The sequence below is a fragment of the Sus scrofa genome, chromosome X (assembly GCF_000003025.6).
Source record: "Sus scrofa isolate TJ Tabasco breed Duroc chromosome X, Sscrofa11.1, whole genome shotgun sequence".
Classification (NCBI taxonomy): domain Eukaryota; kingdom Metazoa; phylum Chordata; class Mammalia; order Artiodactyla; family Suidae; genus Sus; species Sus scrofa.
Window position 1 is genome coordinate 41,936,939 of NC_010461.5, and position 22,497 is coordinate 41,959,435.

Genomic DNA, 22,497 nt, shown 5'->3' on the forward strand with positions numbered 1-22,497 from the left:
GTCACTGGCTTTGTACAGTTTTTCTCCACTGTGAGTTTTCTGGTGTTTAATGAGATTTGATCTGTCAGTGAAAGCCTTCTGACATTCTGTACAAGCATAAGGTTTCTTTCCTGTATGAATTATCTGATGCATACTTAGTGTGGCTTTCTGGATGAAAGCTTTCCCGCATTTACTGCATTCATAGTGTCTTTCTCCAGTATGAGATTTCTGATGGATAGTGAGACGTGACTTCCAGGTGAAGGTTTTTCCACAATCACTGCATTTATAGGGTTTCTCTCTAGTATGGATTTTCTGGTGTGTTATGAGATTTGACCTATCAGTGAAGGCCTTTCCACATTCAGCACATATATTGGGTTTCTCTCCTGTGTGAATTTTCTGATGCACACGGAGTTGTGACTTCTTCGTGAAGCACTTCCCACAGTCACTGCATTCATAAGGCTTCTCTCCAGTATGAATTCTATGATGCGCAATGAAATGTGATTTCTGGATGAAGGCCTTCCCACATTCAGGACACGCATAGGGTTTCTCTCCTGTATGGATTCTCTGATGCACGCTGAGTGTTGATTTCTGGATAAAGGCTTTCCCACATTCATTGCATTCATAGTGTCTCTCTCCAATGTGAGATTTCTGATGTATCTTGAGGCGTGACTTCCATATGAAGGCCTTTCCACAGCCGTTGCACTTATAAGGTTTCTCTCCGGTATGAGTTTTCTGGTGTTTGATGAGATTTGATTGATCACTGAAAGCCTTCCCACATTCGGCACACATATACGGTTTCTCTCCAGTATGAGTTTTCTGATGCGTAGTGAGATTTGTCCTGTGAGTGAACACCTTTCCACATTCTGTACATATGTAAGGCTTTTCTCCTGTATGAATTCTTTGATGCACATGGAGTTGTGATTTCTTAATGAATGATTTCCCACAGTCGCTGCATTCATAAGGTTTTTCTCCAGTATGAATTCTCTGATGTGTATTGAAATGGGACTTCTGGATGAAGGCCTTCCCACATTCAGTGCATACATAGGGTTTCTCGCCTGTGTGAATTCTCTGATGCATCCTGAGTGCTGATTTTCTTGTAAAGGCTTTCCCGCATTCACTGCATGCATAGTGTTTCTCTCCAGTATGAGTTTTCTGATGTATATTGAGGTCAGAATTCTGGGAGAAGCCTCTTCCACATTCACTGCACTCATAAGGTTTTTCTCCTGTATGAATTCTCATATGTCTAAAAAGATATGATCTGTGGAAAAAGGCTTTTCCACACTCACTGCATTTATAGGGTTTCTGCCCAGTATGAATTTTCTGATGTGTAATGAGGTTTGACCTGAGAGTAAAGGCCTTCCCACACTGAGCACATATAAAGGGTTTCTCTCTTGTATAAACACTTTGAGGCACCTCAATTTGTGGCTTCTGAGTGAAGATGTTCTCACTTTTGTTGCATTCATGGGACTTTTCTCCAGCATGTATTCTCTGATGCTCAAAAAGATGTGACTTCTGGGTGAGGGTCTTTACATATTCAGCACATTCATAAAGTTTTTCTCCAGTATGAATTTTCTGATGGTGGGTGAGAATTTGTTTATGGCCAAGATGTTTTTCACATCGATTAAGTTCACAGGAATTTGCTCTTGTATTAGCAGCATTCTCGTTCTTAGTCGAGGAAGAACTATGGGCAAAATTGTTGCCATTTTCAAAAATCTTATCAAAGTTCTTTGTTGCATTGCTTTTATTATGATTATGTAAGTTTAAAGTATGCTTCAAATTCTTTCCAAATGTGTCACAGTTACGGAGTCTTTTAATTGAAGGAACATGCCTGCTACTCACATGAATTATTTTTTCGATGTTTTTATACTCGTAGCCTCTCTCCTTAATCAATACTTTCATGTGACTTAAAGGATTATTTCCATTTTCTTGATATCTCTCTAGCTGGTCATTATCTTGCCACAGTTCTAAAATGGAACATAATGAATCTTTTCCTATAGATTGGCCAAATTTCTCACAGTGGAATGAAACTTCTCCAGAAATTCTCTGTTGTTGAGTTTGCCCAATATTCTCATCTAAAAAGAAAGAGAAAAGAATGAAAATGACTCAAGAACAATTAGCAGAGAATAGAGGGCATGTGCAATTTGGAGAGGATGAATGGATAAATGAAAGAGTCCACATAACAATAATAAAAATAGTAATAATGTAGTAACACACACAATTCTTCTAGAACACTTACTACATGCAAACAATTATATATCATTTATGATACACAAGGCACTGTTCCAAGTGCTTTACACAAAATAGCTCTTTTTTTTTTGGTCTTTTTAGGGCTGCACCCGCCACATATGGAGGTTCCCAGGCCAGGGTTCTAATCAGAGCTGTTGCTGCTGGCCTTTGCCAGAGCCACAGCAGTGCCAGATCTAAGCCACATCTGCAACCTACACCACAGCTCACAGCAATGCCAGATCCTTAACCCACTGAGCAAGGCCAGGGATCGAACCCGCAACCCCATGGTTCCTTGTGGGATTTGTTAACCACTGAGCCACGACGGGAACTTCTGGATTTGATTCTGCTGCGCCAAGATGGGAACTCCCAAAATAGCTCACTTAATCTTCACTAAACCCTAAGAGGTAGCTATCATTATCAATCTTGTTTCACGGATGAGAAACCAGAAGTGTGGAGAAGTTATATAACTTGCTGAAGCTCAAATAGCTCAATAAGTAAGAGATGGGATTTGAACCCTGGGAATCCATATCCCAGACTATGTAGGAAGTTGGGATAGTGAATACAGTAATCAGAAGAAGAAACTGAAGTCTGTTGAGGGTAAGCCTGCATGGAAGAAATATTTCAGAATGCGTGTCCTTATTACATAATAGCTCTACAACCTCAGTAATCTCTCTGCTTCCTCTTGCTTTCCCCTCTGAACCATTATGAGCATCAACATTAAATTTATATTCCTCAAATACGAATTTCCTCTATATCTACAAGAAGAACACATGCTTTCAACACATGTCAAATAGGAGAGGGCAAACCATCTATGGCAGAAACTGCATGCCATCCACCAAAATCTATTCCTCTCTTCTTTAATAGTAAAGAACATAGCTGGGTGTAACATTTCCCAGTCTCACTTTGTTCTCACCAGTGGAGCATGAGCAGAAGTGATACATACTGCACCTAGGCCAGGCCTCAGGCCAGTAAGCAAATCTCCCCCATTTCCTCCTTCCCCGGGCCAGAGGACTCAACAATGACCCAACATCAAACAGAGATGACAACAATACATAGGCGACAGCATAGTGATTATCTTGGAATGAGGTCCCTGAATGGCCCATCAGGATCAGAGTTGACTTGTTGAATGGATGCATTCACCCCAGAATGCTTATGTAAGAGAGGATATACAGTTATAGCAAGCTTGTGGTTTTGCTCCTCTGTGCATATTCACCTCTAGGGAGGCTCCTCTATGAATGTATAAAGCTGACATGACACCACTCATACGGATACTCAATTTGGCAGTTTTGTGTTATAACAGAAAGGATGAACACACAAAGGCAGGAACTGTTAACATTTCATGAGATTGTCTTCCCTTTCTAAACATGATCTAGAGTCCTTTGAATTCCTCTGAGCAGCCACTTGAAGACTCCTTCTGGAATTCCCACTGTGGCACAGTGGGTTAAAAATGTAATTGCAGTAGCTTGGCTTGGGTTCGATCCCTGGCCACATGCAGTGGGTTAAAGGATCTCTCATTGCCACAAGCTGTGGCATATAGGTTGCAGCTGGGGCTCAGATTCAGCCCCTGGTTTGGGAACTTTCATGTGCTGCAGGTACAGCCAAAATAAATAAATAAATAAATAAATAAATAAATAAGAAGAAAGAACCATCCTTCTGAAAGAGAACAAAATATTCCCCTCTGCCTAGCTCCCTAAATGCAATAAATTTAAGTTTACTACATATTTTCCATGCTCTGCTTCAGAAAACTGAAGAATAAGTGTGCCAGTTATCAATTTACTGCCTTTCAACCCCCATTCACCCTTCCATGCAAATGGATGAGTCTCTTTTCCTTTGCCATCCTGCATGAAGTTGAACCTTGTTGATATAGGGTGATGGAGAAACCCTGGAGGAAGGGGCTTTGCTTCCTGGTTCTAGGGGACTCACTCAGCAGGCTCCTTCAGCAAGGGCAGCTAGTCTAGCACGAGGCTCCAGCAGTGTGCTGGCTTCCCAACATCTGGCTCCTGATGCACGTGCATCTTCCCAGGCACCCAGATCTTGGAGGGCGGGTGACTGCTTTATCACCTGGCTCCTGCAGCTCATTTGGCTTCCCAAGAGCCCAGCTTCTGCAGTGCATTGCAGCCAGCAGTTTACCCTGGCGCCCCTCTCAGAGGATTTGCAGTGGAGTCTTTCCAAGGAGACACTTCCCCATGATCAGATTTTTTTTTTTTTCTGGACCAGAGAGGGGCAGATTTCCAGCAAGTTTCACTGGTGTGGCATAACAGCAAATTGTCTGCCATGCCCTGAGCCATGGATATGCCCTCCCAACAAGGTCTGGATGCATCCCTGCAAAGCAGTGGAGGCTCTTCCTTGGATGCTCCTTCACAGCCCTAGAGGTACCCTCCCACACTAATCTGCTATTCTTTCATTCTTTTATTTTTAATTTTTTTGTCTGTCTCTCTCTCTTTTTTTCCTAGGGCCACATCCACGGCATATGGGGGTTCCCAGGCTAGGGATCGAACTGGAGCTGCAGCTGTCGGCCTACGCCAGAGCCACAGCAATGCCAGATCCAAGCCGCATCTGCGACCTACACCACAGCTCACGGCAACGACGGAAGATTAACCCACTGACTGAGGCCAGGGATCAAACCTGTGTCCTCATGGGTACCAGTCAGATTCGTTTCCAATGATCCATGATGGGAACTTTGTAACTAAGTTTTTTACCTCTGATTTTAGAAAGTTCCCAGAATTAAGAGTCTGTTTCTTATTGTATGACTTGGGGCCTACTCAGGAGAGAGAAATTTGAACAGCTAATAATTCGTTATGTTATAAACTTTCCATTTCAAATTTCTCTCTCCTGAGTAGGCCCCAAGTCATACAATAAGAAACAGACTCTTAATTCTGGGAACTTTCTAAAAACAGAGATAAAAATCTTAGTTGTGGAGTTCCCGTTGTGGCTCAGCAGTAACTAATCCAACTAGTATCCATGAGGACTCGGGTTTGATCCCTGGCCTTGCTTAGTGGGTTAATGATCCAGCATTGCCTTGAGCTGCAGTGTAGGTCACAGATGTGGCCCAGACCCCGCATTGCTATGCCTGTGGCATAGGCCGGCAGCTGCAGCTCCGATTCAATCCCTAGCCTGGGAACCTCCATATGCCACAAATGCAGCTCTAAAAAAAAGCAAACAAACAAACAAAAAACCTTAGTTACCATACAGTCTAAAATCCTGTGCTTTTCCCTGAGTTCCTGTGAGATGGAGGATAAGAAAAAAAAAGGAAGAGCCATATATTCTGGAGTAATTAAGAGCCATTTCATGAAATAGTGAAATCTGATCACAAAGTGAAAATGCAATGTCTGAAGACATAGAGCACAGAATATAGAGGCAGATACAGGGAATACTATCAAATGTGACAGGCATCAAGAAAACATTAAAGGAGTTCCCGTTGTGGCTCAATGGTTAACAAATCCGACAAGGAACCATTAGGTTGCGGGTTTGATCCCTGGCCTTGCTCAGTGGGTTAAGGATCTGGCGTTGCCGTGAGCTGTGGTGTAGGCTGCAGACTTGGCTCAGATTCCCGCGTTGCTGTGGCTGTGGTGTGGCTGGTGGCTACAGCTCCGCTTCGACCCCTAACCTGGGAAGCTCCATATGCCGCGGGTACGGCCCAAGAAATGGCAAAAAGACCAAAAAAAAAAAAAAAGAAAAAAAAAAGAAAACATTAAAAATGTACAGCAAAAGAAACAATCAAAAAAATGAAAAGGTGGAGTTCCTACTGTGGCTCAGCGGTAAGGAACCCGACTAGCATCCGTGAGGGTTTGATACCTGCCCCTGCTCAGTGCGTTAAGGATCCAGCATTGCTGTGAGCTGCAGTGTAGGTTGTGTAGGTCAGACACAGCTCGGATCCTGTGTTACTGTGGCTGTGGCTGAGGCCAGCAGCTGTAGTTCCGATTCAACCCCCAGCCTGGGTACTTGCATGTGCTGTGGACGTGGCCCTAAAAAAAAAAAAAAAAAAAAAAAGAAGAAAAGAAGAAAAAGAAAAGAAAAGAAAAGCAACCTATGGAATGGGAGAAGATATTTTCTTTTCTTTTTTTTTTTTTTTTGTCTTTTTGCTATTTCTTTGGGCCGATCCCACGGCATATGGAGGTTCCCAGGCTAGGGGTCTAATCAGAGCTGTAGCTGCTGGCCTATGCCACAGCCACAGCGACGCAGGATCCGAGCCGCGTCTGCAACCTACACCACAGCTCACGGCAACGCCAGATCCTTAACCCACTGAGCAAGGCCAGGGACCGAACCCGCAACCTCATGGCTCCTAGTTGGATTCGTTAACCACTGCGCCATGACGGGAACTCTGGGAGAAGATATTTTCAAATCACATATCTGATAAGGAGCTAATATGCAAAATATATAAAGAACTCATACAACTCAATAGCAAAAAAAAAAAAAAAAAAAAACCTGATTAAAAAACAGGCAAAGGGAGTTCCCGTTGTGGCTCAGTGGTTAACGAATCTGACTAGGAACCATGAGGTTGCAGGTTTGATCCCTGGCCTTGCTCAGTGGGTTAAGGATCCGGCGTTGCCATGAGCTGTGGTGTAGGTTGCAGATGCGGCTCGTATCCCGTGTTGCTGTGGCTCTGGCGTAGGCCGGTGGCTACAGCTCTGATTCGACCCCTAGCCTGGGAACGTCCATATGCCGCGAGAGCGGCCCAAGAAATAGCAAAAAAAAAAAAAAAAAAAAAAAAAAAAAAAAAAAAAAAAAAAAAAAAAACCCAAAAAAACAAAAAAAAAACCAACACAGGTAAAGGAATTAAATAGCTTTCAAAGAAGACATACAAATGGCCAACAGGTACATGAAAAGGTGTTCAATATCAGTAATCATCAGAGAAATGCAAGTCAAAACCACAATGAGATACCACCTCACACCTGTTAGAATGGCTATTATCAAAAAAACAAGAGATAGCAAATGCTGGTGAGAGTGGGGAGAAAAGGAAACCCTCGTGCACTGGTGGTGGGAGTGTACACTGGTGTAACCACTATGGAAAACAATTTGGAGTTTCTTCAAGAAATTCAAAATAGACCTACCACATGATCCAGCAATCCCTCTTCTGGGTTTCTATCCAAAGGAATGGAGATCAGGATCTCGCTGAGATATCTGCACTCCTATGTTCACTGCAGCATTACTCACAATAGCAAGATAGGAAAACAACCCACGTGTCTGTCAACATTGAATCGATAAAGAAGACGTGTACATATATACAGTGGAATATTATTCAGCCATGAAAAAGAAGGACATTGTACCATTTGCTACAACTTGGCTAAGCCTTGAGGGCATCATGCTAAGTGAATTAAGTCAGAGAAAGACAAATACTGCATGGTATTATCACTTGTATACGGAATCTAAAAAAGCCGAACTCAGAGAAACAGAGAGTAGGGTGGTGGTTACCTTGGGCTGGGAGGTGAGGAGTATGGACAGATATTGATCAAAGGGCACAAGCTTCCAGTTGTAAGAAGAACAAGTTCTGGGGATCTAAGGTGCAGCATGGTGACTATAGGTAATGATATTGTATCATATACTTGAATGTTGCCTAGAGAGTAGAGCTTAAATGTTCTCTACAAAATGAAATGGTAACCATGTGACAGGATGGAGGAGGTGTTGGCTAATGCCATGGTGGTAATCAGTCTGCTATATATAAATGTATCGAATCAACGTGTTGTACACCTTAAACCTACACAATGTTACATGTCAATTATACTGCAATAAATCTTGGTAAAAATAGCCTAAAGTGCCATATTTGAGATTCCACTTATAAGTGATATCCTGTGGTATTTGTCTTTCTCTTTCTGACTTAATTCACTTTGTATGAGAATCTCTGGTTGCATCTGTGTTCTGCAAATGGCATTATTTTGTTCCTTTTTATGGCTGAGTAGTATTCCATTGCATACATGTACCATATCTTCTTAATCCATTCATCTGTGGATGTACATTTAGGTTGTTTCCATGTATTGGCTATTGGGAATAGTGCTGCAGTGAACAAAGGGGTGCATTATCTTTTCGAATTATAGTTTTGTCTGGATATATGCCCAGGAGTGGGACTGATAAGGGGGAGGGGTGGGGGAGGGGATGGACGGGGAGTTTGGGGTTGTTAGTAGATGCAAACTATTAGTTGAGAATTGATAAGCAAGAGGTCCTACTGTACAGCACAGGGGACTATATCCAATCTCTTGGGATAGAACATGATGGAAGATAGTATGAGAAAAAGAATGTATATATACATATATATGTATGTACATATACATATATGACTGGGTTGCTTTGCCGTATAGCAGAAATTGGCATAACACTGTAAATCAACTATACTTTAATTAAAAAATAGCACAAAGTATGGTATACTTAGGGGCAAATCTGACAAAAGATGCACAAGAACTGTACACTGAAAGGTAGAAAACATCGCTGAGAGAAATGAAAGAAGACCTAAATAAATGGACGTATGTTCATGGATTGGAAGAGCCAATAATGTTAAGATGGGAGTTTCTGTCATGGCTCAGTGGTTAATGAACTCGACTAGTATCCATGAGGATGCAGGTTCAATCCCTGGCCTCACTCAGTGGGTTAAGGATCCAGTGTTGCCATGAGCTGTGGTGTAGGTCACAGACGCAGCTCGGATCCCGTGTTGCTGTGGCTGTGGTGTAGGCCAGTGGCTACAGCTCCGATTCGACCCCTGGCCTGGGAACTGCCATATGCCATGGGTGTGGCCCTAAAAAGACAAGTGACAAAAAAAAATAATGTTAAGATGATAATTCTCTTCAAACTGATCTACAGATTCAATGTAATCACAATTAAAATTCACTTTTATAGAAATTGTAAAACTGACTGTAAAATTAAAATGATACATGAAGTATTTAGAATAGCCAAAAAAGAAAAAAACCCAAACAACAAACAAACAAACAAAAAAAACGAAAGAGAAGAATAATGTTGGAGGACTAATACTATATGATTTCAAATTTACTACATAGCTATAGTCATCAAGACAGTGTGGGAATGGCATAAAGATAGATGAATAGATCAATGGAACAGAATGAAGAGTCCAGAAAGAAACCCACACACATATGACAACTGATTTTCAATACAGTTGCAAAGGCAATTCAGTTGAGAGGAGGACGGTTTTTTAAATGATGCTGGAGTAATTAGATAGCCATGTGCAAACAAAACGAAACAAAACAAAACTTTGATCCATACCTTAAGTCACATAGAAAAACTAGCACAAAATGTATCACAGAGCTAAATGTAAAACCTAATTTCTTGTGACCTTGGATGAGGTCAAGATTTCTCAGGTACAACACCAAAAGCATGATCCATAAAATAAGAAAAAAGATAAATTAGACTTGGTTAAAATTTTCAATGCTTCATGAAAGACACTGTTAAGCAAATAAAAAGAAACAATTCACAAAATACATAGTTGGTAATTTGTTTCCAGGAGTTCTTGTTGTGGCTCAGTGGTTAACGAACCCATCTAGGAGGTTGCGGGTTTGATCCCTGGCCTTGCTCAGTGGGTTAAGGACCCGGCGTTGCTGTGAGCTGTGGTGTAGGTCGAAGAAGTGCCTCAGATCCTGGGTTGCTGTGGCTGTGGTGTAGGCCGGTGGCTACAGCCCCAATTCAACCCCTAGCCTGGGAACTGCCATATGCAGCAGGTGTGGCCCTAAAAAGACAAAATAATAATAATAATAATAATAATAATAATAATAATTTTTTCCCAGAATATATAATGAACTTTCAAAACCCAATAAAAAGAAATGTTCCCAAAGAATGTATATATATATATATGTACAGCTGGGTCACTTTCCTGTGTAGCAGAAATTGACAGAACATTGTAAATCAACTATAATAAAAAAATAAAAAAAGAAACGATGTTCCCTACAGAAAACTGGGCAAAAGATTTGTACAAACCCTTCACCAAAGATAGATGCCAAATATTAGATATTACAGAAATGCTAATTAAAACCACAGTGAGATACAACCATCCTGCTGCTAAAATTTCTTTCTTTTTTCTTTTTAGGACCACACCCATGGCATATGGAAGTTCCCATGCTAGGTGTCAAATCGGAGCTGTAGCCGCCAGCCTACACCACAGCCATAGCAATGCAGGATCTGAGCCGCGTCTGTGACCTACACCACAGCTCAAGGCAATGCCGGATCCTTAACCCACTGAGCGAGGCCAGGGATTGAACCTGCGTCCTCCTGGATGCTACCCAGATTCGTTTCTGCTGAGCCACGACAGGAATTCCACTAAATTTTTTTAAATGGACAATTCAAAGTGCTGGTGAGGATGTAGACCAACTGGAACTCTTACGCATGGCTGGTTAGAATCTAAAATTGCATATCCACCTTGGAAAACAGTTTGGCCGTTTCTAATAAAGTTAAATATATGCTTAACTTTATGCTTGTATAGCCACCCAGCAATCTGACTCCTAATATTTACCCAAGAGAAGTAAAATCTTTTTTTTTGTCTTTTTGCCTTTTTCTGGGGCTGCTCCCATGGCATATGGAGGTTCCCAGGCTAGGGGTCTAATCGGGGCTGTAGCTGCCTGTCCATGCCAGAGCCATAGCAACACGGGGTACGAGCAGCGTCTGCAACCTACACCACAGCTCACGACCACGCTGGATCCTTAACCCATTGAGTGAGGCCAGGGATCGAACCTGCGACCTCATGGTTCCTAGTTGGATTAGTTAATCACTGAGCCACGATGGGAACTCTGAGAAGTAAAATTTTATCATCACACAAAATATGTAGACAGATGTTTAAAGTGCCTTTATTTATAATCAACAATAGTGAAATCATCCAACTATCCCTCAACTGGTGACTGGATACACAAACTGTGGTACATCCATCCTGTGGAATACTACTCAGCAATAAAAAAGGAACAAACTATGGAAAACACAGTAGTATGAAAGAGTTTTGAATGCATTATGCCAAGTGAAAGAAGCCAAGCTCCGAAAGCATCATCCTGTGTTCCCACTGTGGCTCAGCAGGTTAAGAAGCCGACAAGTATCAGTGAGGCTGTGAGTTCGATCCCTGGCCTTGCTCAGTGGGTGAAGGACCCAGCATTGCTGTGAGCTGTGGTGTAGGTCACAGATGCAGCTCAGATGTGGTGTTGCTGTGGCTGTGGCATAGACTGGAAGCTGTGGCTTCAATTCAACCCCTAGCCTGGGAACCTCCATATGCTCTGGGTGCAGCCCTAAAAAGAAAAAAAAGAGCATCATATTGTATGATTCCATTTATATGACATTCTGGAAAAGGCACAACTATAGAGACAGAAGAGATTTTCCAGGGTGGAAGGTGGTGGGAAGGAGTAACAATAAAGGGACCCGAGGTAATTTTTCTTTTATATCTTGATTGTGGTAGTGGTTACATGGCTGTATGCATTTGTCAAAACTCATAGAATTATTAACATAAATAAACCTCACAGAGTCATAAAAAACGTTAAAAGGGGAGTTGAGCAGAGGTTATATAAAATATACTGATACACGTTTAAATTGGAAATAGGTTTCTCTTTGAAAGAAGAATTTAATTGTCACATACTAAGTCATGGGGAAAATTGTAGTCTTTATCATAAAGCTAAAGGCACGATAAATAGAATGTTTTAGGAAATGAAATCTGTCATTAGCATTTACCATGAACTAATAAATAACTAATAGTGAACTAATGAATAATAAATAACTAATGAACTAATAAATAACTAATAGTGGCATCAGCAAATACAGTCAGTAATAGAAAAATTATAATCCAGGCATAAGAAAATATGGAGCTGGTTTTGGGTGATATTACTGGGAACTGAGAAGATGAACTGAGAACGGAAAATGATATTTGCCAAAATGGAAAAGCAGTAGGAACTGTAGAGTGATGAATTTTAAAATGACTGAAAGATTTAAGAAACACTGAGAGGGAGTTCCCTTCATAGCTCAGCGGTTAACGAATGCAACTAGGGTCCATGAAGATGCAAGTTCAATCCCTGGCCTCGCTCAGTGGGTGAAGGATCCGGCGTTGCCGTGAGCTATGGTGTAGGTCGAAGACGCGGCTCGGATCCTGCGTTGCTATGGCTATGGTGTAGGCTGGCAGCCGCAGCTCTGATTCGACCCCTAGCCTGGGAACCTCCATATGCCGTGGGTGCCGTCCTAAAAAAAAAAAAAAGAAAGAAAGAAACGCTGAGAATGTGACCAAAGTTGGAAGGTGAGAAGGGTTTCTGATATGTGAGTGATGATTCCAATTTCTGATGTACTGAGGAGTAAGAGAAACATCTCAAGGGAAATTTCCGGGTAGCTACATGTAGAACTAAAGTACCAGGGAAGAACAGAAACTGGAGATGTCAAAGGCAGAGTCATTGGAATTTCAGGATGGATGAATCCTTGCATGTACATGAACAAAAGGCTGAACATAGAAAGGGCCCGTAGGGCAACTTCATTTATGAGGATAATGAAGAGGAGAAGGTGGGAAAGGGGAGCAAATAATACATTGGATGCAAATCAGTATGAACCAGACAGGAAACCCAATCAAAACAAGGGGAACGCGAGCAAGGTCACGCACAGGAGGGAAACTCAAAGAGCCCACAACAGGTCAATAATGAAATGCTCAAACTAGATATTGGAGGAATGGGAAATAAAAATGAGATACCACTTCAGACCCACTGTTGGCCAAAAAAAAAAACCAAACAAAACAAACAAACAAACAAACAAAAAACCAAAAAAAACCTTTGGTACTGCTAATTGTTAGCAGAAACTCTAGGAAAGCCGTAACCCTTGTGCACTATTGCTACAGATTAGTGCAGCCAATCAGAGAAGGATACGGTGGTGCTTAGTCAATTTCAGGACAAGAATATGCAGTGATCAGGCAAACTCTCTCTTCTACATGCATCCCTGAGAAATCCTCACACTCCATAAGGGAATGTTTGTGTGGGAGTTGCTTGTCTTAGCTGGGAGTTTACAACAACCTAGGTTTCACCACTGGGTGAATGGTTCGCTAAGATGGGGTGTTGGCACACTGTGGAACACGACGCAGCAGTTTGAAGGAGCGAAGCCAGTCGAACACTGCAATATGGACCGGTCTTAGGGATGAGTGAAAAAATGGAACCGAATTAAGACCCATAACACGATATAATTCATATATACTAAGAATACATATTTATAAACCAGTACTTCAGGCTTTAAGAGAATACTGCATACATTCAAAGATCGAACACATCAGATCAGTGGCCTGTAGGAGGAGGCATAAGGGATGGAGATGGGGGATTGGAATAAAAGGGAAGAGATTTTAAAAGATCTGAAGGTATTGGAGTTCCCGTCATGGTGCAGCGGAAATGAATCTGACTAGGAACCATGAGGTTTTGGGTTCGATCCCTGGCCTTGCTCAGTGGGTTAAGGATCCAGCGTTGCCGTGAGCTGTGGTGTAGGTCACAGATGTGGCTTGGATCCGGCATTGCAGTGGCTGTGGCTGTGGTGTAGGCCAGTGGCTACAGCTCTGATTGGACCCCTAGCCTGGGAAACTCTATCTACCGGGGGTGATGACAAAAAAAAAAAAAATTCTGAAGATACAAGGTAAGAACGTAAGATAAGGGGGTGAAAGTGGAGTAGGAAGAATAAAAAGTTTCTAGATAAGATAGGGTGGTATGTCTGTGTTCCGGGGGACAGAGATTAGAGACAAAAAGCCAAGCAAAGAAGGCAGTGGATGTTGGCCAGGCTCACATTCAGAGATGGCATTTCAGGTATTGAAGGCGCTTCTGTCAACTCTTTCCAAGCAACTCCAAACGTTTGGAGCCTTCAAGACAGGTTATCTTTGGAGCCTTTCAAAGGCATCAATCAGCCTCTCCCAAGGAAAGTTGAGATCTACTTCCATGTCCCGCATCTGCCCAGGTCACACTCGCTCACCTGAGTAGCTCTGATGTGGGGTTTCCTCCTCCAACGTCCATGGCCCTTCTCCTTGCTCCAACTTGCAGATGACCTCTGGTTTGGGAACGTGGTACCCTGTTAACAGGACGTGATACAGGATTGGGTCCAGCTAGTTGGGTTTGGGGGCCTTTCAATAACACTTCCATGTGCTCTGAAATGGGACAGTGATCCCATTTCACTGGGAGTAAGTGATAGTCACAGAAGTGAAAAAGGACAGAAGACTCTCAGGCAAGGATGACACCATCCCACACGTCAGGTGTCCCAGAGCACTCAGCAGCTGAGAATGGGAACAGCCTCGCTGAGGCCCCGGGCAGGTGCACCAGGCAGAGAGACAGATGTCTTACCCACGGAGCGCAGGTGGCTGTAGTTCTCCAGGGTCACATCCCGGTACAGGCGCCTCTGAGCAGGGTCCAAGTGCTGCCACTCCTCCCTGCTGAAGTCCACGGTCACGTCCTCAAATGACACTGATGCCTGTAACAACACGATCCCGTTCAGGGTGACAGGTCAGCACCAGGGGATGGAAGGGAGACAAATAAGAAGTTGGGTTTTTGTTTTTGTTTTTTGGTTTTTGGTTTTTGGTTTTTTTTTGTTTTTTTTTTTTGCTTTTTAAGGCCACATCTGCTTGCCTATGGAAGTTCCCAGGCCAAATTGGAGCTGAAGCTGCCGGCCTGCACCACAGCTACAGCAACGCCAGATCCGAGCAGCTTCTGTGACCTACACCACAGCTCACGGCAACACCGGATCCTTAACCCACTGAGCAAGGCCAGGATGGAACCCATGGCCTCATGGATCTCATGGATACCAGACGGGTTTGTTACCACTGTGCAACCACGGGAACTCCCAGGAAGGTTTTTTTTAAAAATGATTTTTACCATAATGTATCCTGTAGGGGTTTTACTCAGCACCTAGTTTTGGGAGAGGAAAAACAAAAAACCTTATTGACATATCTTGACATTCTTTGTGTACTACATTCATTCATTTATTCATTCAGTTCTTCTTTTTTCAAAATGAGCATTAAAATAAGCTCTAACTCCCCAAGTTAATGTAGGAAATACATAGAATGCACTTACTGGTTGATTATGTGCCAGGTAATGGCAATACAGAACTGCATAAAATGCGAAACATTTGGAAGAAATGTACTGGGGGGAAAGGCAAAACAATGAAGCCTTTAAAATATAACAGAGGAGTTCCCATCATGGCTCAGTGGTTAACGAATCCGACTAGGAACCATGAGGTTGCGGGTTCGATCCCTGGCCTTGCTCAGTGGGTGAAGGATCGGGCGTTGCCGTGAGCTGCGGTGTAGGTCACAGACGCGGCTCGGATCCCGCGTTGCTGTGGCTCTGGCATAGGCTGGGCAGCTACAGCTCCGATTGGACCCCTAGCCTGGGAACCTCCATATGCCTCGGGAGCGGCCCAAGAAATGGCAAAAAGACAAAAAATAAATAAATAAAAATAAATAAATAAATAAAATACAACAGAAAAAGCCATAATATAGATGAATAGCTTCATGATCTTGGATTATGAAAAGAATTCTCAAAAAAATTAACCATAAAGAAAAAGACTGATATCTGTCTCCACTAAAGTTTAAAACTTCTATTCATCCAAAAGACAGCAATGAGGGAGTTCCTGGTTGTGGCTCAGCAGAAGCAAACCTGAGTAGGTAGGATCCAAGAGGATGCGGGTTCAATCCTTGGCCCTGTTCAGTGGGTTAAGCATCCGGTGTTGCCTCGAGCTGTGGTGTAGGTCGCAGATGAGGCTCAGATCTGGTGTGGCTGTGGTGTAGGCTGGCAGCTGTAGCTCTGATTCGACCCCTAAGCTGGGAACTTCCATATGCCGCACCTGTGGCCCTAATAAATAAATAAATAAATAAATAAATAAATAAATAAATAAGTAAATAAAACTACTGCACAGCACAAGGAACTATATACAATCTCTTGGGATAAGACATGATGGAAGACAGTATGAGAAAAAAAATGCATGTGTGTGTGTGGGTCACTATGCTGTACAGAAGAAATTGGCACAACATTGTAAACCAACTATGCTTTGATTTAAAAGAAAAAAGACAGCATTATAGGGAGTTCCCTGGTGACTCGGTGGATTAAGGATCTGGTGTTGTCACTGCCGTGGCTTGGGTTCAATCTCTGGCTTGGGAACTTCCGCACGCCACGAGTGCAGCCAAAAAAAAAAAAAAAAAAAGCACAAAACTTAAAAACAAGAAAGAGACAGCATTATAAAAGAAAAAAAAAAGAAAATCCATCAAATAGAAGATACCTGCAACACATGTTACTGACAAAGGGCTCATATCTAGAGGATGAAAAGAACACTGACAAACCAATAAGAGGAACAGGGACCACTTAGTAGAAAAGTGGACAAAAGATCTAAACAGGCGGAGGTCCCATCGTGGCTCAGAGGTTAAAGCACCTGACTGCTATCCATGAGGATGTGGGTTTGATCCCTGGCCTCCCTTAGTGGGTTAAGGATCTAGCATTGCCATGAGCTGTGGTGTAGGTCGCAGACGCGGCCCTCGGATCCTGTGTTGCTCTGGCTGTGGCGTAGGCTGGCAGCTACAGCTCCGATTTGAACCCTAGCCTGGGAACAACCATATGCCGCAGGTGTGGTCCTAAATAGACAAAAGACAGGACAAAAAAAAACTAAACAGGCATTTTACAAAAGAGGAAATCCAAAGCATTAATAAATCCAAAACATTAATAAATCCCAAAAGGGCTAACCTCCTTAGAAACTAGGGGATGCATTTTCAAGACATAATGAGTTCCTACTACACAATCCCTAGAATGTCTTCAATGAAAGAGAGCAGCAATAGCAAGGATGTGCAGAAAAGGGAATCCTTGTACACTCTTGGTAGGAATGTAAATTGCTGCAGTCACTGTGGAAAACAGTATGGAAGTTCCTCAAAAAACTAAAAATAGAACTACCATATGATCCAGCAATTCCAATTCCACTCCTGGGTATATATCCAAAGAAAACAAAAAAACCAATTCAAAAAGATACATGCTGGGAGTTCCCTACATGGCTCAGAGGGTTCAGGACATGGCATTGTCACTGCTGTGGCTCAGGTCACTGCTGTGGCACAGGTTCGATCCCTGGCCCATGAACTCCCACACACCACAGGCACAGCAAAAAAAAAAAAAAAAAAAAAAAAAAAAAGACTGGCAATATGAAGTGTTGAAGAGAACATGGAGCAATGAAAACTCTCATATGTGGAGTTCCCGTTGTGGCTCAGCTGTTAACAAATCTGACTAGCATCCATGAGGATGCAGGTTCGATCCCTGGCCTTGCTCATTGGGTTAAGGATCTGACGTTGCCGTGAGCTCTGGTATAGGTCGCAGACACAGCTCGGATCCTGCATTGCTGCAGCTGTAGACCGGTGGCTATAGCTCCAATTTGACTCCTAGCCTGGGAACCTCCATGTGCTGTGGGTGTGGCCCTAAAAAAAGGACACAGTGATTCCATCCATGGAAATCGGCTCAATTGGAATATGTGCTCATGTGCAACAAGAGGCAGGTTCAAGGGTGTTTACAGCAGCATTATTCAAAATGTGTGTAATATTTTATGATAAAAAAAGTTGAGGGAGTTCCTGTTGTGGTGCAATGGAAACGAATCTGACTAGTATCTATGAGGATGCGGGTTCGTTCCCTGGCCTCGCTCAGCAGGTCGGGGATCCAGCATTGCCGTGAGCTGTGGTGTAGGTGGCAGAGGCGGCTCAGATCCCACATTGCTATGGCTGTGGTATAGGCTGTAGCTCCTATTTGACCCCTAGCCTGGGAACCTCCATATGCCACGGGTGTGGCCCTCGAAATAAAGCAAAAAAAAAAAAAAGTTGAAAATTAACAGTAATTTTAAAAAACTAGTGTTCAACATAACAGTGACAGTATTTGCTATCTTTGCCGGAAAATACGAAGGATATTTTCTTAGTTGCTTTTATTTGCCTAATCTCTAAGCATATACTGCTCATCCACCCGCTCATTCACCAACTAAGCAAGACTGGTTTTTTGGTTAGGGAGATCGGTGGGGTTGAGGGAGAGAACCGTGTGAAAGTATCACCTATTTAAAAAGTTAAGTTAAAAGTTACCAGTGGGGGGAGTTCCCGTAGTGGCTCAGTGGTTAACAAATCCGACTAGGAACCATGAGGTTGCGGGTTCGATCCATGGCCTTGCTTAGTGGGTGAAGGATCTGGCGTTGCCATGGGCTGTGGTGTAGGTTGCAGACGCAGCTCGGATCCCGTGTTGCTGTGTCTCTGGTGTAGGCCGGTGGCTACAGTTCTGATTCAACCCCTAGCCTGGGAACCTCCATATGACGTGGGAAGCAGCCCTAGAAAAGGCAAAAAGACAAAAAAAAAAAAAAATTACCAATGGGTCCGAAATAGAATTGACACAATTCTCTCTATTTCTCCAGCTAAGTACAGCTACAATGCCTGGACAGTATATATAAAACAAAGATAAGACTGACAGTTGGAGAGAAGGTGGCTACCTGGTTAGGGACCTTGGAACCTGAGGAGTGACACAATGGTGATTTTCCTGAGTTTCTCTTAGCCTCATATTTCCTAGACTTGGTGCTGGAGAAGCTGGCAACCCAGAATGCCAACTGGTGTGGACAAAAACTGCCCCAAATATGGGAGTTCCTTGGTGGTTCAGTGGGTTAAGGATCCAGCATTGTCAGTGCTGTTATGTGGGTTTGATCCCTAGCCCAGGAACTTCCACGTGCTGCGGGCTCGGCCAAAAAAGAAAAAAAAACAAAAAAACAACTGTTCCAAGAAAGCCTACTCTTTCTAGCCAAAGTACAGGAAAGGGGAACAAGAAAAAAAAAATTTAGGAGTTCCCATTGTGGCTCAGCGGAAATGAACCTGACTGGTATCCACGAGGATTCGGGTTCCATCCCTGGCCCTGATCAGTGGGCTAAAGATCTGGCGTTGCTGTGAGCTGTGGCATAGGTCGCAGACGAGGCTTGGATCTGGTGTTGCTGTGGCTGTGACATGGCCAGCAGCTGCAGCTCCGATTTGACCCCTAGCCTGGGAACCTCCATATGCCGCAGACGGGGCCCCCCAAAAAAAAGCAAAAGGAAGGGAGAAAAATTTAGATAATCACTGCCCTACTCCAGCCAAGCATCACGGAAAAAACTGTGGTCCCCATGCCCATTCTCATCAGCGAAGGCTGAGTGGGGAGCCTAGGTTTTCCTCTATGTCTGGGGATAATGAGGCCCCTCCTCAATTTAGGCTACGCAGGCAATCTTGAACTTCTACCCTCAACCCAGTAATTAGGTGTCTTTTTGTCTCCCCACCAGGGTGGTGTCGGAGGCAGTCTCATGGAGAGCATGAAATTCCACCTCTACCTGGCAGTAAGAAGGATTTCTCCTTTTTTGGCAGAACAGGGTTGGAGGGAGCTTGATAAATACAAGACTTAAATAACATCCAGAATCCAGAGTTCCCAAAATATCCAGGACATAAGTGAAAATTAGGCATCATGCGAAGAAGCAGGGAAATCTCAACTGGCATGAGAAAAGACAATTAACAGATACCAATGCTGAGATGACACCAACGTTAGAATTATATGACAAGAATTTTAGAGTAGCCATCATAGAAATGCTTCAATATACCCAAATGTAAAAAGAGAAAGTCTCAGGGGGAAAAAAAAGAAGGATATACAGAACTATTTTAAAAAACTGAAAAATGCCATAATTAAAATTTTAGGAGTTCCCTGGTGGCCTAGTGGTTAAGGACTTGGTATTTCACCGTTGTGGCTCTGGTTCAATCCCTGGCCGAGGAACTTCTGTATGCCACGTGCACAGCCAAAAAATTTTTTTTTTCAAAAAAATTTTTTTATAACTCAGTGGATGAGCTCAACAGCAGAATAGAGAGGATAAAGGAAAGAATTAGAGAATTAGATGATAGAACAATAGAAATGATCCAGTCTGAACAACAGAAAGAAAATTGGAAAAAAAGTGATCAGGCATTCATGTCATCAGCGTCCCAGAAGAAAAAGGGAAAATGTGGGGCTGGAAAAGCATTTGAAGAAATTATGGCTGAAAGTTTCTCAAAGTTGGTAAAAGATATCAACTTAAAGTTTCAAGAAACTGAGCAAACCCCAAAAGGATAAACCAAAGAAATTACACCAAGACACATTGTAGTCAAACTTCAGAAAACTAAAGACGGAAAAAAATTCTTGAAATCAACAAGAGTGAAACACCACCTTATCTATAAGGGAAAAACAAAGTGACAGCGGATTTTGTATCAGAAACCATGGTGGAGAGAAGTGGCACATTTTTCAAGAGCTGAAAGAAAATAACTCAATCCTGAATTCCATATATGGCAAAATTATCCTTAAGAAATAAAGTGGTCATGCCAATAAATATATGAAAAGGTGCTTAACATCATTATCAGGGAAATGCAAATCAAAACTACCATGAAAGAGTGCCTCACACTCACTAGGATGGCTAGCATCAAAAAGTCAAATAAGAACAAGTGCTGATGGAGTTCCCGTCGTGGCACAGTGGAAACAAATCCGACTAGGAACCATGAGGTTGCGGGTTCGATCTCTGGCCTCGCTCAGTGGGTTAAGGATCTGGCATTGCTGTGAGGTGTGGTGTAGGTCGAAGGCGAGGCTTGGATCCCGCGTTGCTGTGGCTGGGAACCTCCACATGCCGCGGGCATGGCCCTAAAAAGACAAAAGCCCAAACCAAACCAAACCAAACAAAAAAACGAGTGCTGATGAGGATTCGGAGAAATTGGAAATTTCATACACTGCAGGTGGGAATGTAAATTGGTGCTGCTGCTTTGGAAGATAGTCTGGAAGTTTCTCAAAATGATTAAACATGGAGTTATTTAACCCAGCAAAAATGAAAATATATACCCACGTTTAAAACATGTACACAGGAGTTCCCTTCGTGGAGCAGTGGAAACGAACCTGACTAGGAACCATGAGGTTGCGGGTTCGGTCCCTGGCCTCCCTCAGTGGGTTAAGGATCTGGCGTTGCCGTGAGCTCTGGTGTAGGTTGCAGACGCGGCTCGGATCCCGAGTGGCTGTGGCTGTGGTGTAGGCTGGTGGCTACAGCTCTGATTAGACCCCTAGCCTGAGAACCTCCATATACCTTGGGAGCGGCCCAAGAAATGGCAAAAAGACCAAAAAAAAAAAAAAGATAATTGTCAACGGGTGAGGGTAGGGGACTGAATGGAAGCTGAGTTTTCTACATCTCATTCTTTTTTTTTTTAATTTCTTTATATATATATATTTTTTTTCCCTACTGTACAGCATGGTGACCCAGCTACACATACATACATCTCATTCTACTTGGTAAAATGTCAACACCAGCAGAAACCTATGCAGTGATGGGATAGTTCGGTAGCTGGATTATTGTACAGGAATCTACACAAGGGTAACGTGGCCGAGAAGGACACACACCACGGCAATGTCAGTTTCCTGTTGGTGATTTTCTAGTCTAGTGATGCAGGATGTAACCACGGGGGAAAACCAGGTAAAGGGTTATGTGAGACCTCTGTACCATCTTTGCAATTTCCTGTACATTTATAACTATTTCCAAAAAAAGAGTTCTAACAAACTACCAAATTATCCTCAGAAAGATCAGAGCAGGGAACACAGCCCAAAAGATCAAGATGCTATTAAAATGGAGCATTCACCTCTTTCCTCTTTATCTGCTGACCTATGTGCCTACCTACCTATTACAGGGACTGGTCACTTCCTGCTTTATTCAGTAGATCATAATCTATTGCGATTATAACTTCTTTTGCTACTCAAATTGTCCCAGATTTGGCCAGAGGGAGATTTTTCAAAGGGGCTCCTGTGTCATTTTGACATGTTCCCATCTTTGGAGTGCTTCATTGCCTCCCGGCACAATGAGTTCATCCAGAATCATTCTGTACTTTCTCTGTTCTAACCCTGGAGTCAGTCATTTCCCTAAGAAGCTCTCGTTCCTATCAGTGACAAATGGTAAATCAAGGTGTACTCGCTGCGCCTGGCACGTATGTGTCCTTTCAGCGGTCAGAGCGAGGAATGTTTTTCCTTATAGCAGAATGTCAACGAATCAATGTGGAAATGATGGAATTAGAAAAATGCCATTGAGGAAATGGCACAGTAATTAATTGTTACAGGCAAGGAGCATTGCTGGATGCTAAAATCGGTGGACAGAAGCAAGAGAAATAGGATATTCTCATTCTCTCAAAGTATCTCCCCACAAAATAGCTATTCATTGCAAAGAGAAAGATAGGAACTTTACAATACCCAGGGGACACCATCTTAGCCAGGTGATCGAAGTTAATATTATCAACAAGGGACAAATTGATATTGAATGCGTGCCACCACGAGGCACTGAGGAGAACACAGCATCGTTTCTGTGATATTCCTGACAAAAATGAAT

At 42.8% G+C, this 22,497-nt stretch overlaps 1 protein-coding gene across 1 annotated transcript in view; it reads right to left on the bottom strand.

Annotated features, from left to right (window-relative positions):
• ZNF41 (zinc finger protein 41) overlaps positions 1–22,497 on the bottom strand; it is a 53,404-nt gene that overhangs the window by 5,903 nt on the left and 25,004 nt on the right. The window contains 3 exon segments of the mRNA XM_021080384.1: positions 2–2,051; positions 14,092–14,187; positions 14,457–14,583. Coding sequence (XP_020936043.1) covers positions 2–2,051; positions 14,092–14,187; positions 14,457–14,583 — 2,273 coding nt within the window.